Genomic DNA, 17,730 nt, shown 5'->3' with positions numbered 1-17,730 from the left:
TACAGGCATGAGCCACTGCGCCCAGCCAATTCCTAAATTCTTGATATTACAAAACTAAAGTGAAACTTATTAATATTCTACTCTTACATTTTTTATCGACAAATAAAATTCATGACCCAAAAAGCCCAAAACAAAACTAAAAACAGGGAAAAACTTACAAAATTAAATATGGATCCCAGCATTAACAGCTGAACAGAGATGTGATTTTAAAATTCTTAGCAGATAATGAAGTTGTGTAGAAACTGAACACTTACAAATTATTTAAAACCTGGAATCACCAGAAATTACACAGTCGGATCATGGGTAAACAGCACAAAGGCGTTGTTGAGGGAACCTACACTATTCTAGCTGCGCCCCATACCCTTCTCAGAGGAAAGCCTGGCATTGGTTAAATACTGGCCCAGACTAATACTAGCAGCAGAGCCAGTGATGGTACCCTGCCTATCAGAGGACCGTTCCAGTGGGGGCCACAGGGTCGCGAGTAGCAGAGGTCCACCTCCGTCTCACAGTAGTCACCCGTGAAGCCAGGCGGGCGGGCAGCGGCAGCTCAGATCCCCTGCGGGGTGGATGGGCCGGAAAAGCACGGAGGAGGCGATAAAGGGCGCGGAGGAGGCGAAGCGCAGCACCGACACACAGCCCATGTAGTTCTCGCAGGGCTCCCGCAGGCAGATGTTGTCCTCTAAGGGCAGCACGTGCTGCGCCTAGATGGCTGTCAGCAAGCTGCGGTTAAGGTACAGGCGCTCCTGCAGGTCCTCGGAGGGCAGGAAGGGCGGCCCGCCCCCGGGCCCCGGCAGCTGGCCCACCGACAGGCTCACGTTGAGGATGTGGCCCCCCGGGGGCGTCGCTGTCCCGCTGTACGTTGAAGACCACCACGTGGTCCGGTGGCGTGGCCAGCGTGGCGGCCACCGCCTGGATGAAGAGGCCCAGCAGTGGTGACAGGAAGCGCTCGGGTGACATGTCCTCCAGGCGCAGCGTGATGCTGTGGGTGAGCATCTCATCAGTGATGATGGTCACACGCAGCGCGCACTGGGCCTTCACGCTGTGCACGCCGTCTGTGGAGAGGGACACCAGTCAGGACCCAGTCTGGGGTGGGGGGTCAAGCCACAGACCCGCGCAGGGGTGTAGGGAAGGCCCTGCACAGGAGCCGGGGCTGCAATTCAGCCTGCATATTCCTGCACCACCCACCAAGAAAGCCTCTCCTCTCCCACTGGCATAAGGGTGCTGAGCCAGGTATGTCACCTGTGGGCCAGTCACTCCTTCAGGGCTCAGGGAATGAGATTTGCAGAAACTCTCTTTGCATCCTTTCCCAAAACCTTCTGTCGCTGATGCACAGCACACCTCTTAATGTTTGTGCACCTTTCCCTGTCCAACCACGGCTCCGGCTCCCTTCCCCCAGAGTCTGTGCTGCCCTGCACGGGAACCCTATGTTGTCTTTTTCATACTTTTCTACAGGGCCCAGAGCATCCTGAGAGCCATAAAAATCATCCCCATGCCCCCTCAGCCTCTACGCCTCAACACCACGATAATCGCAGTCATGGCTGCAGCAGGGAGTTGGGGGGGTAAACTGGGTCAGTGGGCCACCTAGTCCCCCTCCCACTGAGCCCCACGGCTGCTTGGGCGCAGACCTGCTATCCCCATGGCAACACCCAACACAAAGCATTCTTCCCGCCCAACTCTGGGCTGCTGTGGGTAGCCTGGGGGGCCCCACCCCAGGAAATCCAGCTGAGCCACGTGAACCAGTGACAACATCACCCACTGCCCCATGCTGGAGACAGGGTGAGTGGGGGTGGGGGACCAGGGGGGCAGAGATAGAAGGGCCTGGGCAGCTCTCCACTCTGAGACCCTAGAGCCCCACTGAGTCAGTCTCTTCTCTGGCCCTAGGGCCTGTAGCTACTCATCACCCACTTGGCTCAAGCATCACACCCAAATGCCTGCCATACCCCCAGGCAACACACTCACTTATAAACAGCTAAGTACTAACACACACTTGCTGGTGTCTCACTCCACCCACACACCCTAAGCCCAGAAATACCACACACACCTGAATGCACATACACATGGGAATGAATTTTATTTAGCTAAAACATGAAAGCTGGGGACCTGGAGATGGAGGAAATGGCTTTGCAGGGCAATAAGGGATAGTCTTATTTTTTTTATTTTTTATTTTTTTTAAGAGATAGACTCTCACTCTGTCGCCTCTGCTGGAGTGCAGTGGCACGATCATAGCTCACTGTAGCCTTGAACTCCTGGGCTCAAGCGATCCTCCCACCTCAGCCTCCCAAATAGCTGAGACCACAGGTGCTCACAAGTATGCCTGGCTAATTTTTGTTTGTGTGTAGAGATGGGGTCTTGCTATGTTGTCCAGGCTGGTCTCAACTTCCTGGCCTCAAGTGACCCTCCATCTCAGCCTTCTAGAGCACTGGGATTACAGGCATAAGCTACCAGCATATTCACATTTTTATTTGTTACAATGCCTTACACATGGTAGGTGTTCAGAAAACACTGAGATGCGGATGACAATCTATTCAGTCTCCATAAAGAATAAATGGTCTTTAAAACATAGCAGGGGGGCCGGGCACAGTGGCTCATGCCTGTAGTCCCAGCACTTTGGGAGGCCGAGGCAGGTGGATCACGAGGTCAGGAGTTCGAGACCAGACTGACCAACATGGTGAAACCCCGGCTCTACTAAAAACACAAAAATTAGTTGGGCGTGGTGGTGGGCGCCTGTAATCTCAGCTACTTAGGAGGTTCCAGCTACTCAGGAGACTGAGGCAGGAGAATTGCTTGAACCCAGGAGGCAGAGGGTGCAGTGAGCCGAGATCGCGCCATTGTACTCCAGCCTGGGTGACAGAGCGAGACTCTGTCCCCAGAAAACAAACAAACAAACAAACAAACAAAAACCACATAGCAGGGGAGCCCAACTAGACATAAAGAGCGAATGCTTACCCTAGCAGTAATGGGGCAGGAGCCCATGTTTCTGGAGGGGGTGTGAGTAGGCGAGGAACATGGGGACAAATTCTGCATCTGTACTGTACCTACTTGGGGTGACTGACTATACCAGCGGTGGCTCAGCTGAAGCCGGGAAGGCTGAAGGCAGACCCCCATCTCAGCCGTGTCCTCGGCCCACTGCCCACCTACCCTCTAGCCTCATCACTTGCTTGTTCTCACCAGCTATCACCAGTAAGCCCGCTTGTCATCACCCACTTCTGTTCCTCCTGCTCTCGTCTCAAAGCTGTTGCACAGGCTGTTCCTTCCCACCTAGACACCAGCCCACAGTCCTCCGAGTCTTCTAACCTGCCCTGAGCTCACCTGCTCCAGGAAGCCTGCCCAGATTTATGTCATCAGGCTCTATTTTCCTCTCTGTTTCAGACTTCCCCGCACGCACTAGGGTGCTCAGCTGGCACAGGGCTCTTGTATACCTGGTACATCTGCTTAATGATTCCTCGACCAGATATTCCCTTCAGGCAGAAGCAGCCCAAGACTCCACACACAGTGCCCACAACTGATTAAGAGACGAGAGGGCAACCAAAGCCACGGAGCAGGAGAAACTTTGCCACCACTCAGCCCTGGGAACGAACACTCCTCGCTGTGTCCCCCGCCGCCATCGTCTTAGGCCCCGCCTGGGCCCCTCTCCCAGCATGTCTCTGTTGCTGCCCATCTGGTTCACCATCTGTGGCCACCTGCCCCCTCTGCTATTGTCCCCATCCCCAACAGTCAACCCACTGCTCTCTCCTTTCTGTGTCCCCCTCCCCTGCCTTGACCTAGGTCACCCCTCAGGTGCAAAGGCAGGGTGGGAACAGGGGCGGGGAGTGCACTGCCTAAGCTGTCTTCCTGAACAGAAAAGAAAGCGCTAGGATGGCCTCTGACCCCAGGAAATGCCACCTGTGCCCCAAGCTTAGCCAGGCACACCTGGAAAAGCGCCAGGTCCCGGTCAGCCTCCCAACCTCTCTTCCCCTGGCAGACGTGCCAGCGGAGGCTGGAGGCCAAGAGGGCTCTGCTGTTCTGGGAGCTGCCCAGACCATGGACAGGAGCTGCTGTGTGTCGGAGCAGAGGAAGAAAGAGGCGAGGAGAATTCAGGCTCCAGGAGAGCCATCGGCCCAGGCTGGGACAGCCGCAGCCATAGGGAGGAAGACAGGGGAGGCACAAACACGGAGACCAAACAGGGGAAGACAAAGCCCCAGGAAAAGAGCCAGTGATGGGCAAGTGGGAGAGCAGGAGAGCCACAGGAGCAGGGAGAGGGCACCGGAGAGAGGCAGTGCTGCAAGGCCCTGCATGGGCAGGGGCGGGAAAGAAAGAAGAGACAAAGAACAAGAGGAGGAAAACAAAGGGGCAGTGGGAGTCAGCTCCCCCTCACCCTGGCCTCCCTGAACTCTGGGGTTGCCGTGGTGACTGCCTCCAAGGGTCAGGGCGGAAGGGAGAGGGTGGGGCCAGAGCTGCCAGGCCAGGAGAAGCCATCCTGGATGTTGCCCCGAGCCTTCTCTAGACTAGGGAACCAAGGTCTGGGGCTCTGCCCTGGTGGGAGACGGAAAGCCTAGTGGGGACGCTTCTCTGCCCCCATCACTTAGTGTCTGGCCACACTCACCAAGGGCAGGCTGGGTGTGGAGGACCAGAGGGAGAGGCCCTCCTTCCCACCTCCTTCCCACCGCCTCAAGTGCCCAGGCACAGCTGAGGACACAGGAGCTCAGCCTCCCACTTCCTCCTCCTGGAGGAGAAACTGAAGTCTCCGGAGGCTCAGAACCTCAGCCACAGTCCCTGAAAAGCTCCTGCTTCCTGGTTCCTGTGGCTACCTTGAGGGGTGGGGCAGGGGGGCATCTGTCCAGCAAGGACCCTGAGTGAGGCCACGCCCTGACTCTCCCATACACTTCCTTTGCCTTCAGGCCACACTCCCTGGGGTGGAAGTAGGAGCCTGTCAGCTTCTTCTTTTCCTCCCTTCCCTGACAGGTTTGAAAGCTGCCTAGAGGGGGTGTGACCTGACCCACCCCTGGGGTGCAGCTAACAGCATCCCCTCATGAGGGTCTCAGTTGTTCCCAGGCTTGGGGAAGGCACTCAGCAACTTGGGTGTGGTCCTCTCCCTGCTGCTACCTCTGGCTCCCCACAGCTGATAAAAAAAGACAGAATACTGTCACCAACCCCCTCCAACTCTCCTCCCCCAGCCCTGCTGTCCAGGGAGTCTGTAGGCTGAGCGCTTGGCCAAGCAGCAGGCATGCCCCAGCCTGGGATCCCGCCAGGCTCCCACGCCCTGGGACTCTGTTCTGTCCTCAGATCAGGTGCCTTGGGGTCTCTGCCCTCAAAGCCCACCAGTCCCCTGGCCTGGCCTGGTCCCTACACTCCATTCCTAGAGCTTGGCCAGGTCACAGCCAGCAGGAAAGGAAGGCCTGGCACCCTAAGAACAGCCCGTGGGGTGGCAAGGGAGCCCAGAAGGCCTCAGCTTCCCCACCAGCTTCATTGCAGCCCCTCCTCCAAGCCAGACCCAAACCACGGACTCTGAAAGTGGGATCTGTTTGGACAGACAATGAGCTCTAGCCTCACTTCCTGTGGGAGCTCTGAAGGGGGAGCCAGGCCAGGCTCTTTCTGCCTGGAGGGAAAAGAATGCGCTAGACAAAGTCCATGTCAGCCAATTCTGCAGCTCAGCCAGGAGGCAAAAAGGGCCAGAAGAGGACTGCAGGGTCCTGACCCCTGGGTAGCGGCAGCCCTGTGCTCCCGTGGTCCCCATTTCTGCCAAAGGCTGTATGAGACTGCAGGAATATCTTGATGGGGGTGAAGGGGCCCTGGCCTCGCCTCCCCTCCTGCGCCACAGTCCTCTCTACCCTTCCCCCAGCTCTCCTGGCCCCCAGGCTTCCACGCGCCTTTTTTCACAATTCATGGCAGCCATAGCCGGGACAGCCTCACAACACTTCCCCGACCACGTCACAGGCTGGTAGACAGTGGGGGCAGCCAACCGAAGCAGCCCAGCCCAGCCTGGCGGAAGGCGGGGCCTGCACCAGCCGCCGAGATTCCTGGGGCTTCTTCCCAAGCTGGCTTTTGCCCCCTCCCGCTCTGTGCCAGGCACTGGGCAGGGAGGTGGGTCTGTAGCTGCTTCCTGGATCGTGCCCTACCTCCAGTGGCTGCCCGGACCCTCCCCGCGAGCTACCCCCACCCCAGCGCCACCTGGACCCTTCCTTACCTGACACCAACACGCTCATGATGGCCTCCAGAGGCCGGTTGTTGTCCAGCGCGCGGCTCAGCTTCAGCTCGCCCGTGGAGGCATTGAGCAGGACCAGGCTGAGTTCATTTCCCCGCTCAAAGCTGTAAGTCAGACTATCTGAGATATCAGGGTCATGCGCAGGTACTCGGCCAATGGCACCCCCAGGGAAGCTGCTTGAGCGGTTGGTGACATAGTTGTTGAAAAGGATCTCAAAGTTGCCCAGCACTGGTGGGTTGTCATTGCGGTCAAGGAGGCGGACGTGGACTGTAGCCCGGCTCACCAGAGGAGCTGACGTGGCCTGGATGACCAGGACGTACTCAGGCCGGTCCTCGTAGTCTAAGTCTACCAGGGCTGTCAGCTCCCCAGAGAAGATGTCCAGCTGGAAGACCTCAGGGATGTTGCCCTCCACGATCTGGTACATAATCTGGGCATTAGTGCCTTCATCGGGGTCAGTGGCTGTGACCCGGGCCACGGCCAGCCCAATGGGGCTGTTCTCTTCCACAAACACATCAAACTCATCCTGCTCAAAGACAGGGGGATTGTCATTCACATCCAGCACAGTGACTGTCACTTCCATGGGCGTGCGGGCTGGGGGCATCCCCTTGTCCATTGCATATGCCCGCAAGACATACTCGGCCACGTTCTCTCGATCCAGCCTCTGCAGCATTCGCACGATGCCTGACGTGGACTCGACAATAAAGTCACCGTCTCCATCGTCGCCTCCTTGGAAAGTGTAGAAGACCCTACCATTAAGTCCAGAATCACGATCAGTGGCAGAGATCTGCAGGATGCTAGTGAAGGGTGGCACATCCTCATAGACACTGCCCTGGTAGGAGTCGCGCAGGAACTGAGGGGCATTGTCATTCACATCGTTCACCAGGATCTCCAGGTAGGTGGTGTCGGACTTCTGGGGAATGCCGTTGTCCTGAGCAGTAATGGCCAGGGTATAAGACACTTGGTCTTCGTAGTCCAGCTCAGCCTGGGTGGTGACAGCCCGTGTATGCATCGATGCGGAACTGGGGGATGCTGTCCTCCATGAAGTAGGTGATGCGGGCATTCTCACCTGTGTCCTCATCCGTGGCGCTGATCAGCACCACTGTGGTGCCTGCCGGCCGGTCCTCATTAACATTCACTGTATAGTGGGAGCTCTGAAAGACAGGACGATGGGTGTTGGCGTCGGTGACATTCACCACAATCTGTGCCGTGTCCTGCCGCGTGCCATCGGAGGCGGTAACAGCCAACACATACTGCCGCTCAAGTTTGTAGTCCAGTGGCAGGGCAAGGGATACCAGCCCACCACCACTTTGGCTGGTGATGGAGAAGCGGTTTCGGGTATTGCCACTGGTGATCTGGTAGGTGATGACACTATGAGCATCACGGTCCACAGCTGACACCGTCACCACGCTAGTGCCCACAGCTGCATCCTCATTGAGCCGCACTGTGTACTCGGGTTGGGTAAAGGTTGGATTCTTGTTGTTGACATCCAGGACAGTCACGCTGACGCTGGCCGAGGCAGTGAGTGCTGGAATGCCATGGTCTCGAGCTTCTACCCCAAAGCTGTAGAAATCAACTTCCTCCCGGTCTAGTTCAGCAGCTACAGAGATCCAGCCTGTGCCATTGTTGATGGTGAAGGGGAAGTCAGGTCCCACCCCAGCAAGGCGGTATTCTAGGCGGGCATTGTCACCAGCATCAGCGCCGATAGCCTGGACGTGAAGAACCAGGTAGCCTAAGGGGACGCTCTCCAAGACAGTAGCCTGGAAAGGGGTGCTGACGAAGATGGGGGCATTGTCGTGGATATCCAGGACCTGCACTGTCACCAAGCCAGAGAATAATTAAAGAGTGGGGGATGGCCACCATCCTGTGCTCACACCCATAGGATGTACTCCTTGGTGGTCTCATAGTCAAGAGGGCTGACCACATCCAGAGCTCCAGTCTGGGCATCCAGATAAAACTGTCCCCGAGCGTTGCCACTCATGATGCTGTAGTGCACCAGGGCATTGCTCCCCTTTTCTCCATCTGAGGCTGTGACTCGGAGTACTGGGGCCCCCGGAGTCACGTCCTCTCTCACCTGGACCACATAGCGCTTCTCACTAAACTGCGGGGCATTGTCATTGTCATCCTCCACAGAAAGGAAAACAGTGGCTGTGGTACTCCGAGGACCCGGGTCCCGACCCTGGTCACTTGCCTCTACTGTCAACTGGTAGGATTCCACCTCTTCCCGATCCACAGGGCCACGGGTTCGGATCACCCCAGAGTGAGGGTAGATCTCAAAGACTTCGGAGGGGCTGCCCCCAGGCCACTACAGCAGGCGGTACAGAATATTGGCATTGGGAGGGGCATCACCATCCGTGGCCCTGACAGTGAGCACTTCATAGCCAACCTCCAGGTTCTCCCTGAGGCTCTCCTTGTACTCCTGCTGCTCGAACACGGGGTCATGATCATTGGTGTCAGTAACCAAGATGGTGAGTGTAGCCAGGGTACTTCGTTGGGGCATGCCATGGTCCTGCACCGTGACCCTGAAGACGTGGGTGCTCTTGGTCTCACAATCCAGCTCCTCGGCTGTGGTTACTGCACCAGTGATTGGGTCCAGGGAGAACTGGTTGGAGCCGCTATCAAAGAGGGCATCCATGGTGTACTCAAGTCAACCTGCCTCACCCTCGTCTGGGTCGATGGCCCTCAGGGATGCCTGCTGGTTGGTTCTCTGGCAACCAGCAGGGGTATCTGCTGGTTGGTTCTCTGGCACTGTGGCCTGGTAGCTGGGGGGCTGGAACTGGGGGGTTGTATTAAATTCCTTTTCCGACGCCCACCCATGGACTCTTCTGGTGACCCTTCCCCTGCCCTGAGCCCGGGGGCCTGTGCCAGCTTGCAGGACTGGCATCTGAGCCGTGGGGCTTTTAAGCACGGGTGCTCCTGGGGCAGTGTGAGCTTGCCCTGTGGCGAAAGGTGGCCTCCAATGCCCAGGAGGCGACAACTCCAGGGGCAGCCTTCAGGAGCTGGTGGTAGGGGAATATGGGCCCCGGATTCTGGACACCAAACCCTCAGGCCATCGTGGTGGGGTACCAGGTGGCCAGTCAGCTCAGTGCCCGCATCCGTGCAGCGGCTGGTGTACAGCCAGAGGTTCGACGCTGAGGATGGACAGAGCCAGCCCACAGGGGCGCAGGCCCCAGAGCCGCGTCCCCTGGACCCCAAGGAACGACAGGGCCCAACTTGTTCTCCCAATAGTGGCGGCGGCAGCAGCAGCAGCAGCAGCAGCAGCAGCAACAGCAACAGCAGCGGCGGCGTTGGGAGGGGAGCGCCGGTGGCCGGGCTACGCATCTCTCCCAGCTCCCGGCCGGCGGCCGAGTCAACAGCGGCGGCGGCTCCTCCTCCGGCTCCTGAAGGCCCTGCCGCGCCTCATGCCCGGGCCAGGGAGCCAGTCCCCGGGGCCCCCAGTGCGCCCCGCGGGGCCTGCGTCTGGATGGCTCGGCGGGGCCCCGCGCTGCGCCCTCCGACGCGCCCGGGCTCCCACCGCCCCCGGAGCCAGACCCGCTCCCTGGTCACCCTGAGCACCGCGGACTGCCGCCGCGCCTCCACCTGCGCTCCGGGCACTCACCACCTGCGCCCGCGGGCCCCGCGGCGCCCCTGGCCTTGCCGGGCCCCGGGTTCCGGAGCCGGGGTGCCCCCTCCGCCCCTGTGGGATCTCCCACCTGCGCCCGCGTAGCCGCGCGCCCCGACCCCGGCCCGGCCCCGGCGGCCCCCGACGATCCCGCGCCGCCGGCTCGCGCCCCGCGTCCCCGCCGCGGCTGCTGCCTGTCGCCGCGGCCCCTGGCCCAGCCACGCGCTCCCTCGCCTCCCCGGCGGGCGGGCGAGCTCTGCAGAGCCGCGGCGGCGGCGGCGGCGGCGGCTTATTACCATAGACCTGCTCGCGCCGCTGCCGCCTTAAAGCGGCGACGCCGGCCGTGCCGAAGGAGGTGGGCCCCACCCAGCGCACTCCTCCGCGCCGACGCGCCAGGATTCCCTCCAGCAGGACCTTCCATCCCCATTTCCCCAGGCCGGCCTCGCCAGATGGCCGGTGCGAATTAGCGATCGGAAGCCACCCAGCCGATGATAGTCATGGTGGCAGTACCCTAAGTATGCCTAGAGGTTTCCGAAATATTTTAAGGGCTCTCAGAGGCCAAGTTCCCAGTTCATGCCAGTCCTAAGGGCCCTCATTGCTGTCCCCTCCCATAGGTCCCGGGTCAGACTGAGTTAAAAGGGCCCCGAGCAACACTACAAAGCCACCAAAATCCCAGAGAAGCACCCACAATGAGCTACTGAGCCCACTCCCTCCCTACCGTCCCCCCCACCCCACCCCACCAGCGAGGCTGCGGTCTGACCAGCATGCCCCTTGAGGTCCGGCTGCTGGAAGAATGACCCCAGCCTCATGTTGGACACCACTTGGGCTTTTCCAGAGAGGTAAATCAGAAGGGTGAGAGCGGGTGGAAGCCAGGTGGTGTAAACACACTATCACCAGATTCAGAGGCCGGCTGCGGTGGAGCCTAGCTTTAACACAGGCTTCCTGGATCGGAGACAAGGGGCTTGCACTGCCCCCTGAGGTCCCGTCTAGAGAGTCGGCCTCTCACCCCCTCCTGCCTCCCTGTCCCTGTCCTGCGGCTACCCCCTCCTTCCGCCACAGCTTTGTGACCAGCAAGGAGGTCTATCCGGTACCCGGGCTCCAGACCCTCTTCACGGCAGCTTCACTCGAGAGGGTGTGCGGGATTCCAGGGGACCTTGGAGAGGACCAGACATGAAGCTGGACCACGGAGAACCAGGCAGGAGCCCTGCAGGCGACCCAGAAAACGCTTCCCTACATCCTGGAGCAGCCAGGGGCCCAGCCAGGCGGTAGAGAGCTGGCCTGGGGGGAGGCCCTGGCCTGGGTCCCAGCCTCCAACCCCACAGCTGTGTGACCTTGCTCAAATTCTGTGCCTCAGTGTCCCTTTTTGTAAAATGAGAGGATTGAATAAGGTGAATGGTTTATTTAGCAGTAGATGTTTATTTAGTAAATGTTTAGTAAATGTTTATTTAGCAGTAGAATCCTTTTCTTCAAGAGAAATCTGAAGTGGAAGGCCAGAATATAGAACAGACGAGTAGTGCTGCTGGGTTGAAGTGAGGGGGTCAGGGCCTTGCCCCTCTTCACCACTCCCCCAGCCAAGAGATCCCTGGGCTGCTCTGCGGCACTTGAGGGTCTGGAGGAACCCATCTGAAAAGTACTGGATCAGGTGCTCCCTTCTACCACTGCCCCCTGGTCACAGTGGTGCCACTCTCACTGGGTCACAGCAGAGGACTTCCAGCCCCAGGCCCAAGGAGTGTCTGTGTGACCACCCAGTGAGGCCAAGGATGAGAAATCAGCTCTTGTCTTTTTCCCTGGGGAAATAGGAAAGGAGATGGGCCTTGGCTACAGCAACAAAGATTAGGGTTAGACTGTGCTGGCAGGATGGAGAGAAATAGGTAGCAGGGGGACCCATGGCTCAAGGAAATGCCCTCCCCTTTGACCTCTGAGCTTTCTTCCTCTGAGCAAGGCCAAGGGCAGCTCTGGAGATGGAGGTGTGGGTTACGCAGCCTCCACAGGGCTCTGCCTCTCCAGACTTCCTCAGACTCTGGAGTTTGGAAGGATCTAGGGGCTGCGTGGGCATTCTGTTCTTCACCTAATAGCCATGTGGTGCAGAGAATGCTTGGAAATTATACCATCTGTTAAGTATCCTTTGAATTGGGGTTGGGTAATGAGACTCTCATTTCTGGTGAAGGCCCAAGCCAACCCGTGGAGACGCTGCAGCTCTCCATTCATCTCTCTCCCTTTGTTGCTAAAATAAGCTTTCTGGGTGGGAGGAAAGAGTAGCCCTGGCTCTGGATCATGGATTGTGGTTCTGGAGCCTGGCACCTTGAGGCAGGGTTGCCAGGAAACGCATGAGCACAGGAGACCCCTCCAGGTGGGCGGCCTTTCCACCCAAGGGCGGATAGGTTGGGAGATCCAAGGAACGCTTCCCGTCATCCCCAGGCATGTTTGGCAAATAGTCCTTAATCCTCCCCAGTCCTCCCTCCAGGGGCACAGGACAGAGCTCTCTCCCCATCACTTCCTCAGATACTCAGATACTTCCAAATCCCAAAAGCAGGAGGGAAATTTCCAAGTTTCAAATGCATCACTGAGAGTCTCAAATGAGGGAGGGGCTGCCCTGGTGGAGGCCTCCCTGATTCCCAGGGAAGGGCTGCCTGCTTCATGGAGCTTTCCAGCTGTAAGGAAGCTATGGACCTCCCTCCTATGTGTAAGGGACATTTAGGCTTCCTTTTTGCGTAGCTTCTAGGTGCTATCAAGGGCAGCAAGGGCTTGGGGTCTGTTAAAAGAGAATTTATTGCTCTTTCCCCCACCTCACAGTGGAGGCTCTGGGAAGGAAGGAGACCTGCTTGGCTGGCCTTTAGCTCTGATGGGATTCCTTACTCAGCTTGCTTCCTGAGGGCCCCTGGATAAGGCATGGCCCTGGCTTTCAACCCAACGGGGTCGCATGGGTGAAGTGCTCCAGAAGCAAATGAGACAGAAAAGGCTAAAGGAATTCAGAGGAGAGTGGTGGGGGTGGGGGAAATCCCAGAGGGCCTCCTAGAGGAGACAGGACTTGGGCTGCATCTTCAAGAATCAGGAACAGCATTCCTGGAAGAGGAATTCATTAGTTGAGTCTCTTAAGCTACATGTTAAGTGTCTTCTCCATGATTATACCGTTAGTAATGGAAGAACTAGGATTCGGACCCAGGCAATCTGGCCCAGAGCCTACGCTCTTAAGCAGTACGCTATGAATGAATGAAATGAATGAATGAATGAAATGCAAGCATCAGCTTGGCTGGAGCTGAGATTGGGTGGATCTCCTGTGGCCCAGCACACTGGAGGGGCAGAGAGGAGCCACACTGGGAAGAACAAGGTGAGCTCTGCCTTGGGCAGGTCCTTGTGGGCTGAAATTCTGGAACCAATGGCCTGCAGGGAACGGTCCCTCCGCTGATGGGAACGGTCATGGTGACCTTCTGTGGGTGGGCAGGGCAGTTTCTCTGGAAGGAGAGAGTGGGGAAGAGGCCCTGGCACCCGATCCCATTTCTGGGCTCCGTGCTGCTTTAGAAAGGGCACAGAAACCAGAAGGAGAGAACCTGGCCATGGGGGGCTCCTGGACTGTGGGGTGGGTGGCGTGAAGGGACCAGGAGCCAGCAGCCTGGGGGGTGGGGGCGGCCAGAAACCTGAACACCCTTCGGTCTACACTTGCCTGCCATGCCCCGTCCACTGTTCCCCACTTTCTTCAAGGCTGGAGGGTGCACTCCTTGTGGGGGCTGTGTTGTTTCTCAGTGCCCCACTTCAGGTCTGTCACAGAGGGGGATACTCAGTCAGGATTTTATGGATTCTTCATGTGGTCACTTCCCCCCAAACCAGTCTCTGCTCGGCAGCCAAAGTAATTTTTTTTTAAACTATTAAACATTTTTTAGATTTAAAAAATCTCCCCCAGTTTTTTATTTGGGAAAATTTCAAACATTCAGAGAAATCGAAAGAGTGGTGTAATGGTATAAATAATACCAGATATTCTCCGGCTAGATTCAACAATATTTTCTATTTTATTTTTTTCAGACAGCGTCTCACTCTGCTACCCAGGCTGGAGTGCAGTGGTGCGATCACCGCTCACTGCAGCCTCAATGCTTGAAAACAGCCCCAAGCGGCCCTCCCACCTCAGCTTCCTGAACAGCTGGGACTCCAGGCGCAGGCTGCCAATGCCCAGCTATTTTTTTTTTTTTTTTTTTTTTTTAGAGACGGGGTCTTGCTGTGTTGCACAGGCTCATCTCAAATCCTGGTCTCAAGTGGGATTACATATGTGAGCCACTGTGCCTGGTGTATGGATTCAATAATTGTTGACACTCTGCTTTATCTCTCTCAATTTTTGAAGAATGAGAGGAAAATAAGGTGCCTGAGCCCTGGGCCCCTCCCTCCACAGGCAGCTCCTGAGAGTCAGGGAATGCAGAATTTTTTTCTTTTTTTAATTTTTTGGAGAAAGAGTCTTGCTCTGTTTCCCGGGCTGGAGTGCAGTGGCGCGATCTTGGCTCACCACAACCTCCGCCTCTCGGGTTCAAGTGATTCTCCTGCCTCAGCCTTCCAAGTAGCTGGGATGACAGGCATGCACCACCATGCCCGGCTAATTTTTGTATTTTTAGTAGAGATGAGGTTTCACTATGTTGGCCAGGCTGGTCTCGAACTCTTGACCTCGTGATCCACCTGCCTTGGCCTCCCAAAGTGCTGGGATTACAGGTGTGAGCCACTGCGCCCGGCCAGGAATGCAGTTTTGTGGTTAAAGTGAATTGAGTTTGGAGCTGCCCTTAGAGTAGCCTAGAGACCCAGCTGGCCTACCAGATGGTGGCTCCAGGCATACACGGACATCTGGTCAGCCCTCTCTGCCATCCATCCAGTCATCCATCCATCCATCCATCCATCCTTCCTTCCTCCTTTCAGGTATTCGTTTTTTGACCAATATTTTCCAAGGACTTCCCCTTCTTCCCTTTCTTGCACACCCACAGGACTGCTGCTTCGACCAGGAACATGAAGGGGAATTCCTGGTATCTTCTAATATCCGATCCAATCCAAATTCCTTACTGTCTCCCAAAGGTCTTAGACAGCTGCTGCTTTCAACTTTGTGGATTACATTTGGTCACATGTCACTTTTTTTCTTTTTTTAAATTTCTTTCCTTTTTTGGTGACATCAACTGAAGAGTCCAGTTTTCTTGTTGAAGTGCCACATTCTGGATTTATCTGATTAAAGGACACCTAATGGTATCCTTCACAGGGTACTATTGCACAGCCTTACATCTGAGCATGTGACTTCCCTTTTGAAAGCCCTGCCTTGGGCCTCTGTCGTACCTTGAATAAAATCCAGGGTCCTGGCCGGTCGCGGTGGCTCAAGCCTCTAATCCCAGCACTTTGGGAGACCGAGACAGGCGGATCCCGAGGTCAGGAGATCGAGACCATCCTGGCTAACACGGTGAAACCCCGTCTCTACTAAAAATATACAAAAAACTGGCCGGGGGAGGTGGTGGGCGCCCATAGTCCCAGCTACTCGGGAGGCTGAGGCAGGAGAATGGCGTAAACCCGGGATGCGGAGCTTGCAGTGAGCTGAGATCCGGCCACTGCACTCCAGCCTGGGCACAGAGTGAGACTCCGTCTCAAAAAAAAAAAAAAAAAAAAGGCCGGGCGCGGTGGCTCAAGCCTGTAATCCCAGCACTTTGGGAGGCCGAGACGGGCGGATCACGAGGTCAGGAGATCAAGACCATCCTGGCTAACACGGTGAAACCCCGTCTCTACTAAAAAATACAAAAAACTAGCCGGGCGAGGTGGCGGGTGCCTGTAGTCCCAGCTACTCGGGAGGCTGAGGCAGGAGAATGGCGTAAACCCGGGAGGCGGAGCTTGCAGTGAGCTGAGATCCGGCCACTGCACTCCAGCCTGGACCACAAAGCGAGACTCCGTCTCAAAAAAAAAAAAAAAAAAAAAATCCAGGGTCCTTATATTTATCCACAAAGTCCAGTGTGGAGTGGCCCTGCCTGTTCTCACTCCTCCCCACTCACTCTGTTCTGGACATGCTGGCTGCCTTCCAGCTGTTGAACATGGCAGTTTTAAATGCCCCCAGTTTGCTGGCACGTATGACAACTTGTAATTACATAAAGTATTTATGTGGCTAACATCATCTATCTTACCCACTGGCAGTGAGCTCCAGGACCAATGAGAACACGTATGTCTTGAATGCCTGTCACCTAACACCTAGCACAGGCCTGACACACACAGTAGGCACGTGGAAAATATTGGTCAAAAAATGAATACATGGGCTGGGCGCAGTGGCTCATGCCTGTAATCCCAGAACATTGGGAGGCCAACACAGGCTGATCACTTGAAGTCAGAAGTTTGAGACCAGCCTGGCCAACATTGCAAAACTCTGTCTCTACAAAAAATACAAAAATTAGCTGGGGGTGGTGGCATGCGCCTGTAATCCCAACCGCTTGGGAGGCTGAGATGTGAGAATCACTTGAACCCAGGAGGCAGAGGTTGCAGTGAACTGAGATCATGCCACTGCACTCCAGCCTGGGTGACAGAGTAAGACTCTGTCTTTAAAAAAAAAAAAAAAAAAAAAAAAAGATAAAATGAATACATGAATGGAGGATGGATGGATGGATGGATGGATGGATGGATGGATGGATGGCAGAAAGGGGTGACCAGGTGTCCCTTTATGCTTGGAGCCACCATCTGGTAGGCCAGTGGGGTCTCTAGGCTGTTCTAGGGGCAGCTGTGGACTCACTCACTTTAACCACAAAACTGCATTCCCCATGCCTGCTGCAGCCAGGGGTAGAGGTTTTGATGTCCCAGCCCTGTGAGACAGACCTTCTTTGGGGCTTGTTAAAAGAGGATATTGGACGCTTTATCCTAGTGATGGGATTCAACCCACAGTGCCAGTGTACTTTGTCAAGGGTGGCTTAATAGGCCCAGCATTCCATAGGGATGTAGAGCCGTCTAAGATCCAGCTGAGAACACTTTTGGCCTCTGAGCACAGGGCGGAAAGAGGTGGAACCTGGGGCTGAGCTTCGAGTGGCAAATCCCCAATCACCCTCTGAATAACGTGGCTGTTCTGTTCAGGTTGTCAGAGCAGGCCGAGGAGGGAGGCCCTGTCTGGTCAGAGCCATGCTCCAGCCACTGGGATAGGTAACTAAGTGTGAGAGGTACACGGATGAACTATGTCGTCGAGGAACAGCCAGTCTCTTGGACAGAGACAAAAGCTGTCACAGAGCCATAGTCACTAATACTTTTGTGTGGGGGTGGAGGAATTAGGGGGGGCTTTTTAAAGAAGGTGGCATTTGGCCCGGGGGCGGTGGCTCGCACCTGTATTCCCAGCACTTTGGGAGGCCTAGATGGCCGGATCACCTGAGGTCAGGAGTTTGAGATCAGCCTGACCAACATGGAGAAACCCCGTCTCTGCTACAAATACAAAATTAGCCAGGCATGGTGGCGCATGCCTGTAATCCCAACTACTCGGGAGGCTGAGGCAGGAGAATCACTTGAACCCGGGAGGCAGAGGTTGCAGTGAGCCGAGATCGTGCCATTGCACTCCAGCCTGGGCAACAAGAGTGAAACTACATCTGGAAAAAAAAAAAAAGAAGAAGGTGGCATCTGAGCTATTTTGAAGAGGAAGGAATAATTCCACTAATAGGCAGGAAGAAAAGGCATCCAGGCAGGGGAACAGCATGAGCAAGCGTGGAGAGGTACAACGCTCGGTCAGTGCCGGGACACAGGAGGAAACAAGGGGGTGGCGGGAATAAGGAGCAGAGAGCCACTAATCTGAACTGGGGGCACATTTTGATGAGCTGGGACTCCAGCTGAGAAGTCTGGACCTTGTAAGTTGAGGGGAACCATCTGAGGTGTTTTGGCAGGGGACGAGTGATCATGGCTGTGCCATCTGGCAGGTTAATCTGGCACAGTGAGGAGGCTGCGCCGGAAGAAGGGACTGAGGTCCAGCAGACTAGCAAGGAGGCTG

The 17,730-nt window shown here is 56.3% G+C and overlaps 2 protein-coding genes across 4 annotated transcripts in view; both read right to left on the bottom strand.

Annotated features, from left to right (window-relative positions):
• Positions 1-69: 69 nt before the first annotated feature.
• LOC135971514 (cadherin EGF LAG seven-pass G-type receptor 2-like) lies at positions 70-8,010 on the bottom strand (the record flags this gene model as incomplete). The annotated part of the gene is given in 5 exon segments (XM_065547197.2): positions 70-535; positions 537-836; positions 838-1,052; positions 6,164-7,176; positions 7,178-8,010. Coding segments are annotated over 5 exon segments (2,508 nt in total), but the record flags the coding sequence as incomplete, so codon positions are not given.
• A 5,351-nt stretch (positions 8,011-13,361) lies between these two features.
• Positions 13,362-17,730, bottom strand: part of LOC135968061 (transcription initiation factor TFIID subunit 13) — a 60,961-nt gene continuing 56,592 nt past the window's right edge. The window contains exon 9 of one of the 3 annotated variants that reach the window (XM_074000086.1): positions 13,362-13,535. In XM_074000086.1, the coding sequence (XP_073856187.1) occupies positions 13,474-13,535 (62 nt within the window). In that variant the 3' untranslated portion in view covers positions 13,362-13,473. The remainder of the gene's footprint in view (positions 13,536-17,730) is intronic. The other 2 variants (XM_074000097.1, XM_074000106.1) reach the window with 2 other exon arrangements.

Source organism: Macaca fascicularis, chromosome 1 (assembly GCF_037993035.2).
Source record: "Macaca fascicularis isolate 582-1 chromosome 1, T2T-MFA8v1.1".
In the NCBI taxonomy this organism is placed as follows: Eukaryota; Metazoa; Chordata; class Mammalia; order Primates; family Cercopithecidae; genus Macaca; species Macaca fascicularis.
The sequence above is the reverse complement of the archived record's forward strand: the minus strand, read 5'-3'. Positions and strand labels throughout refer to the sequence as shown.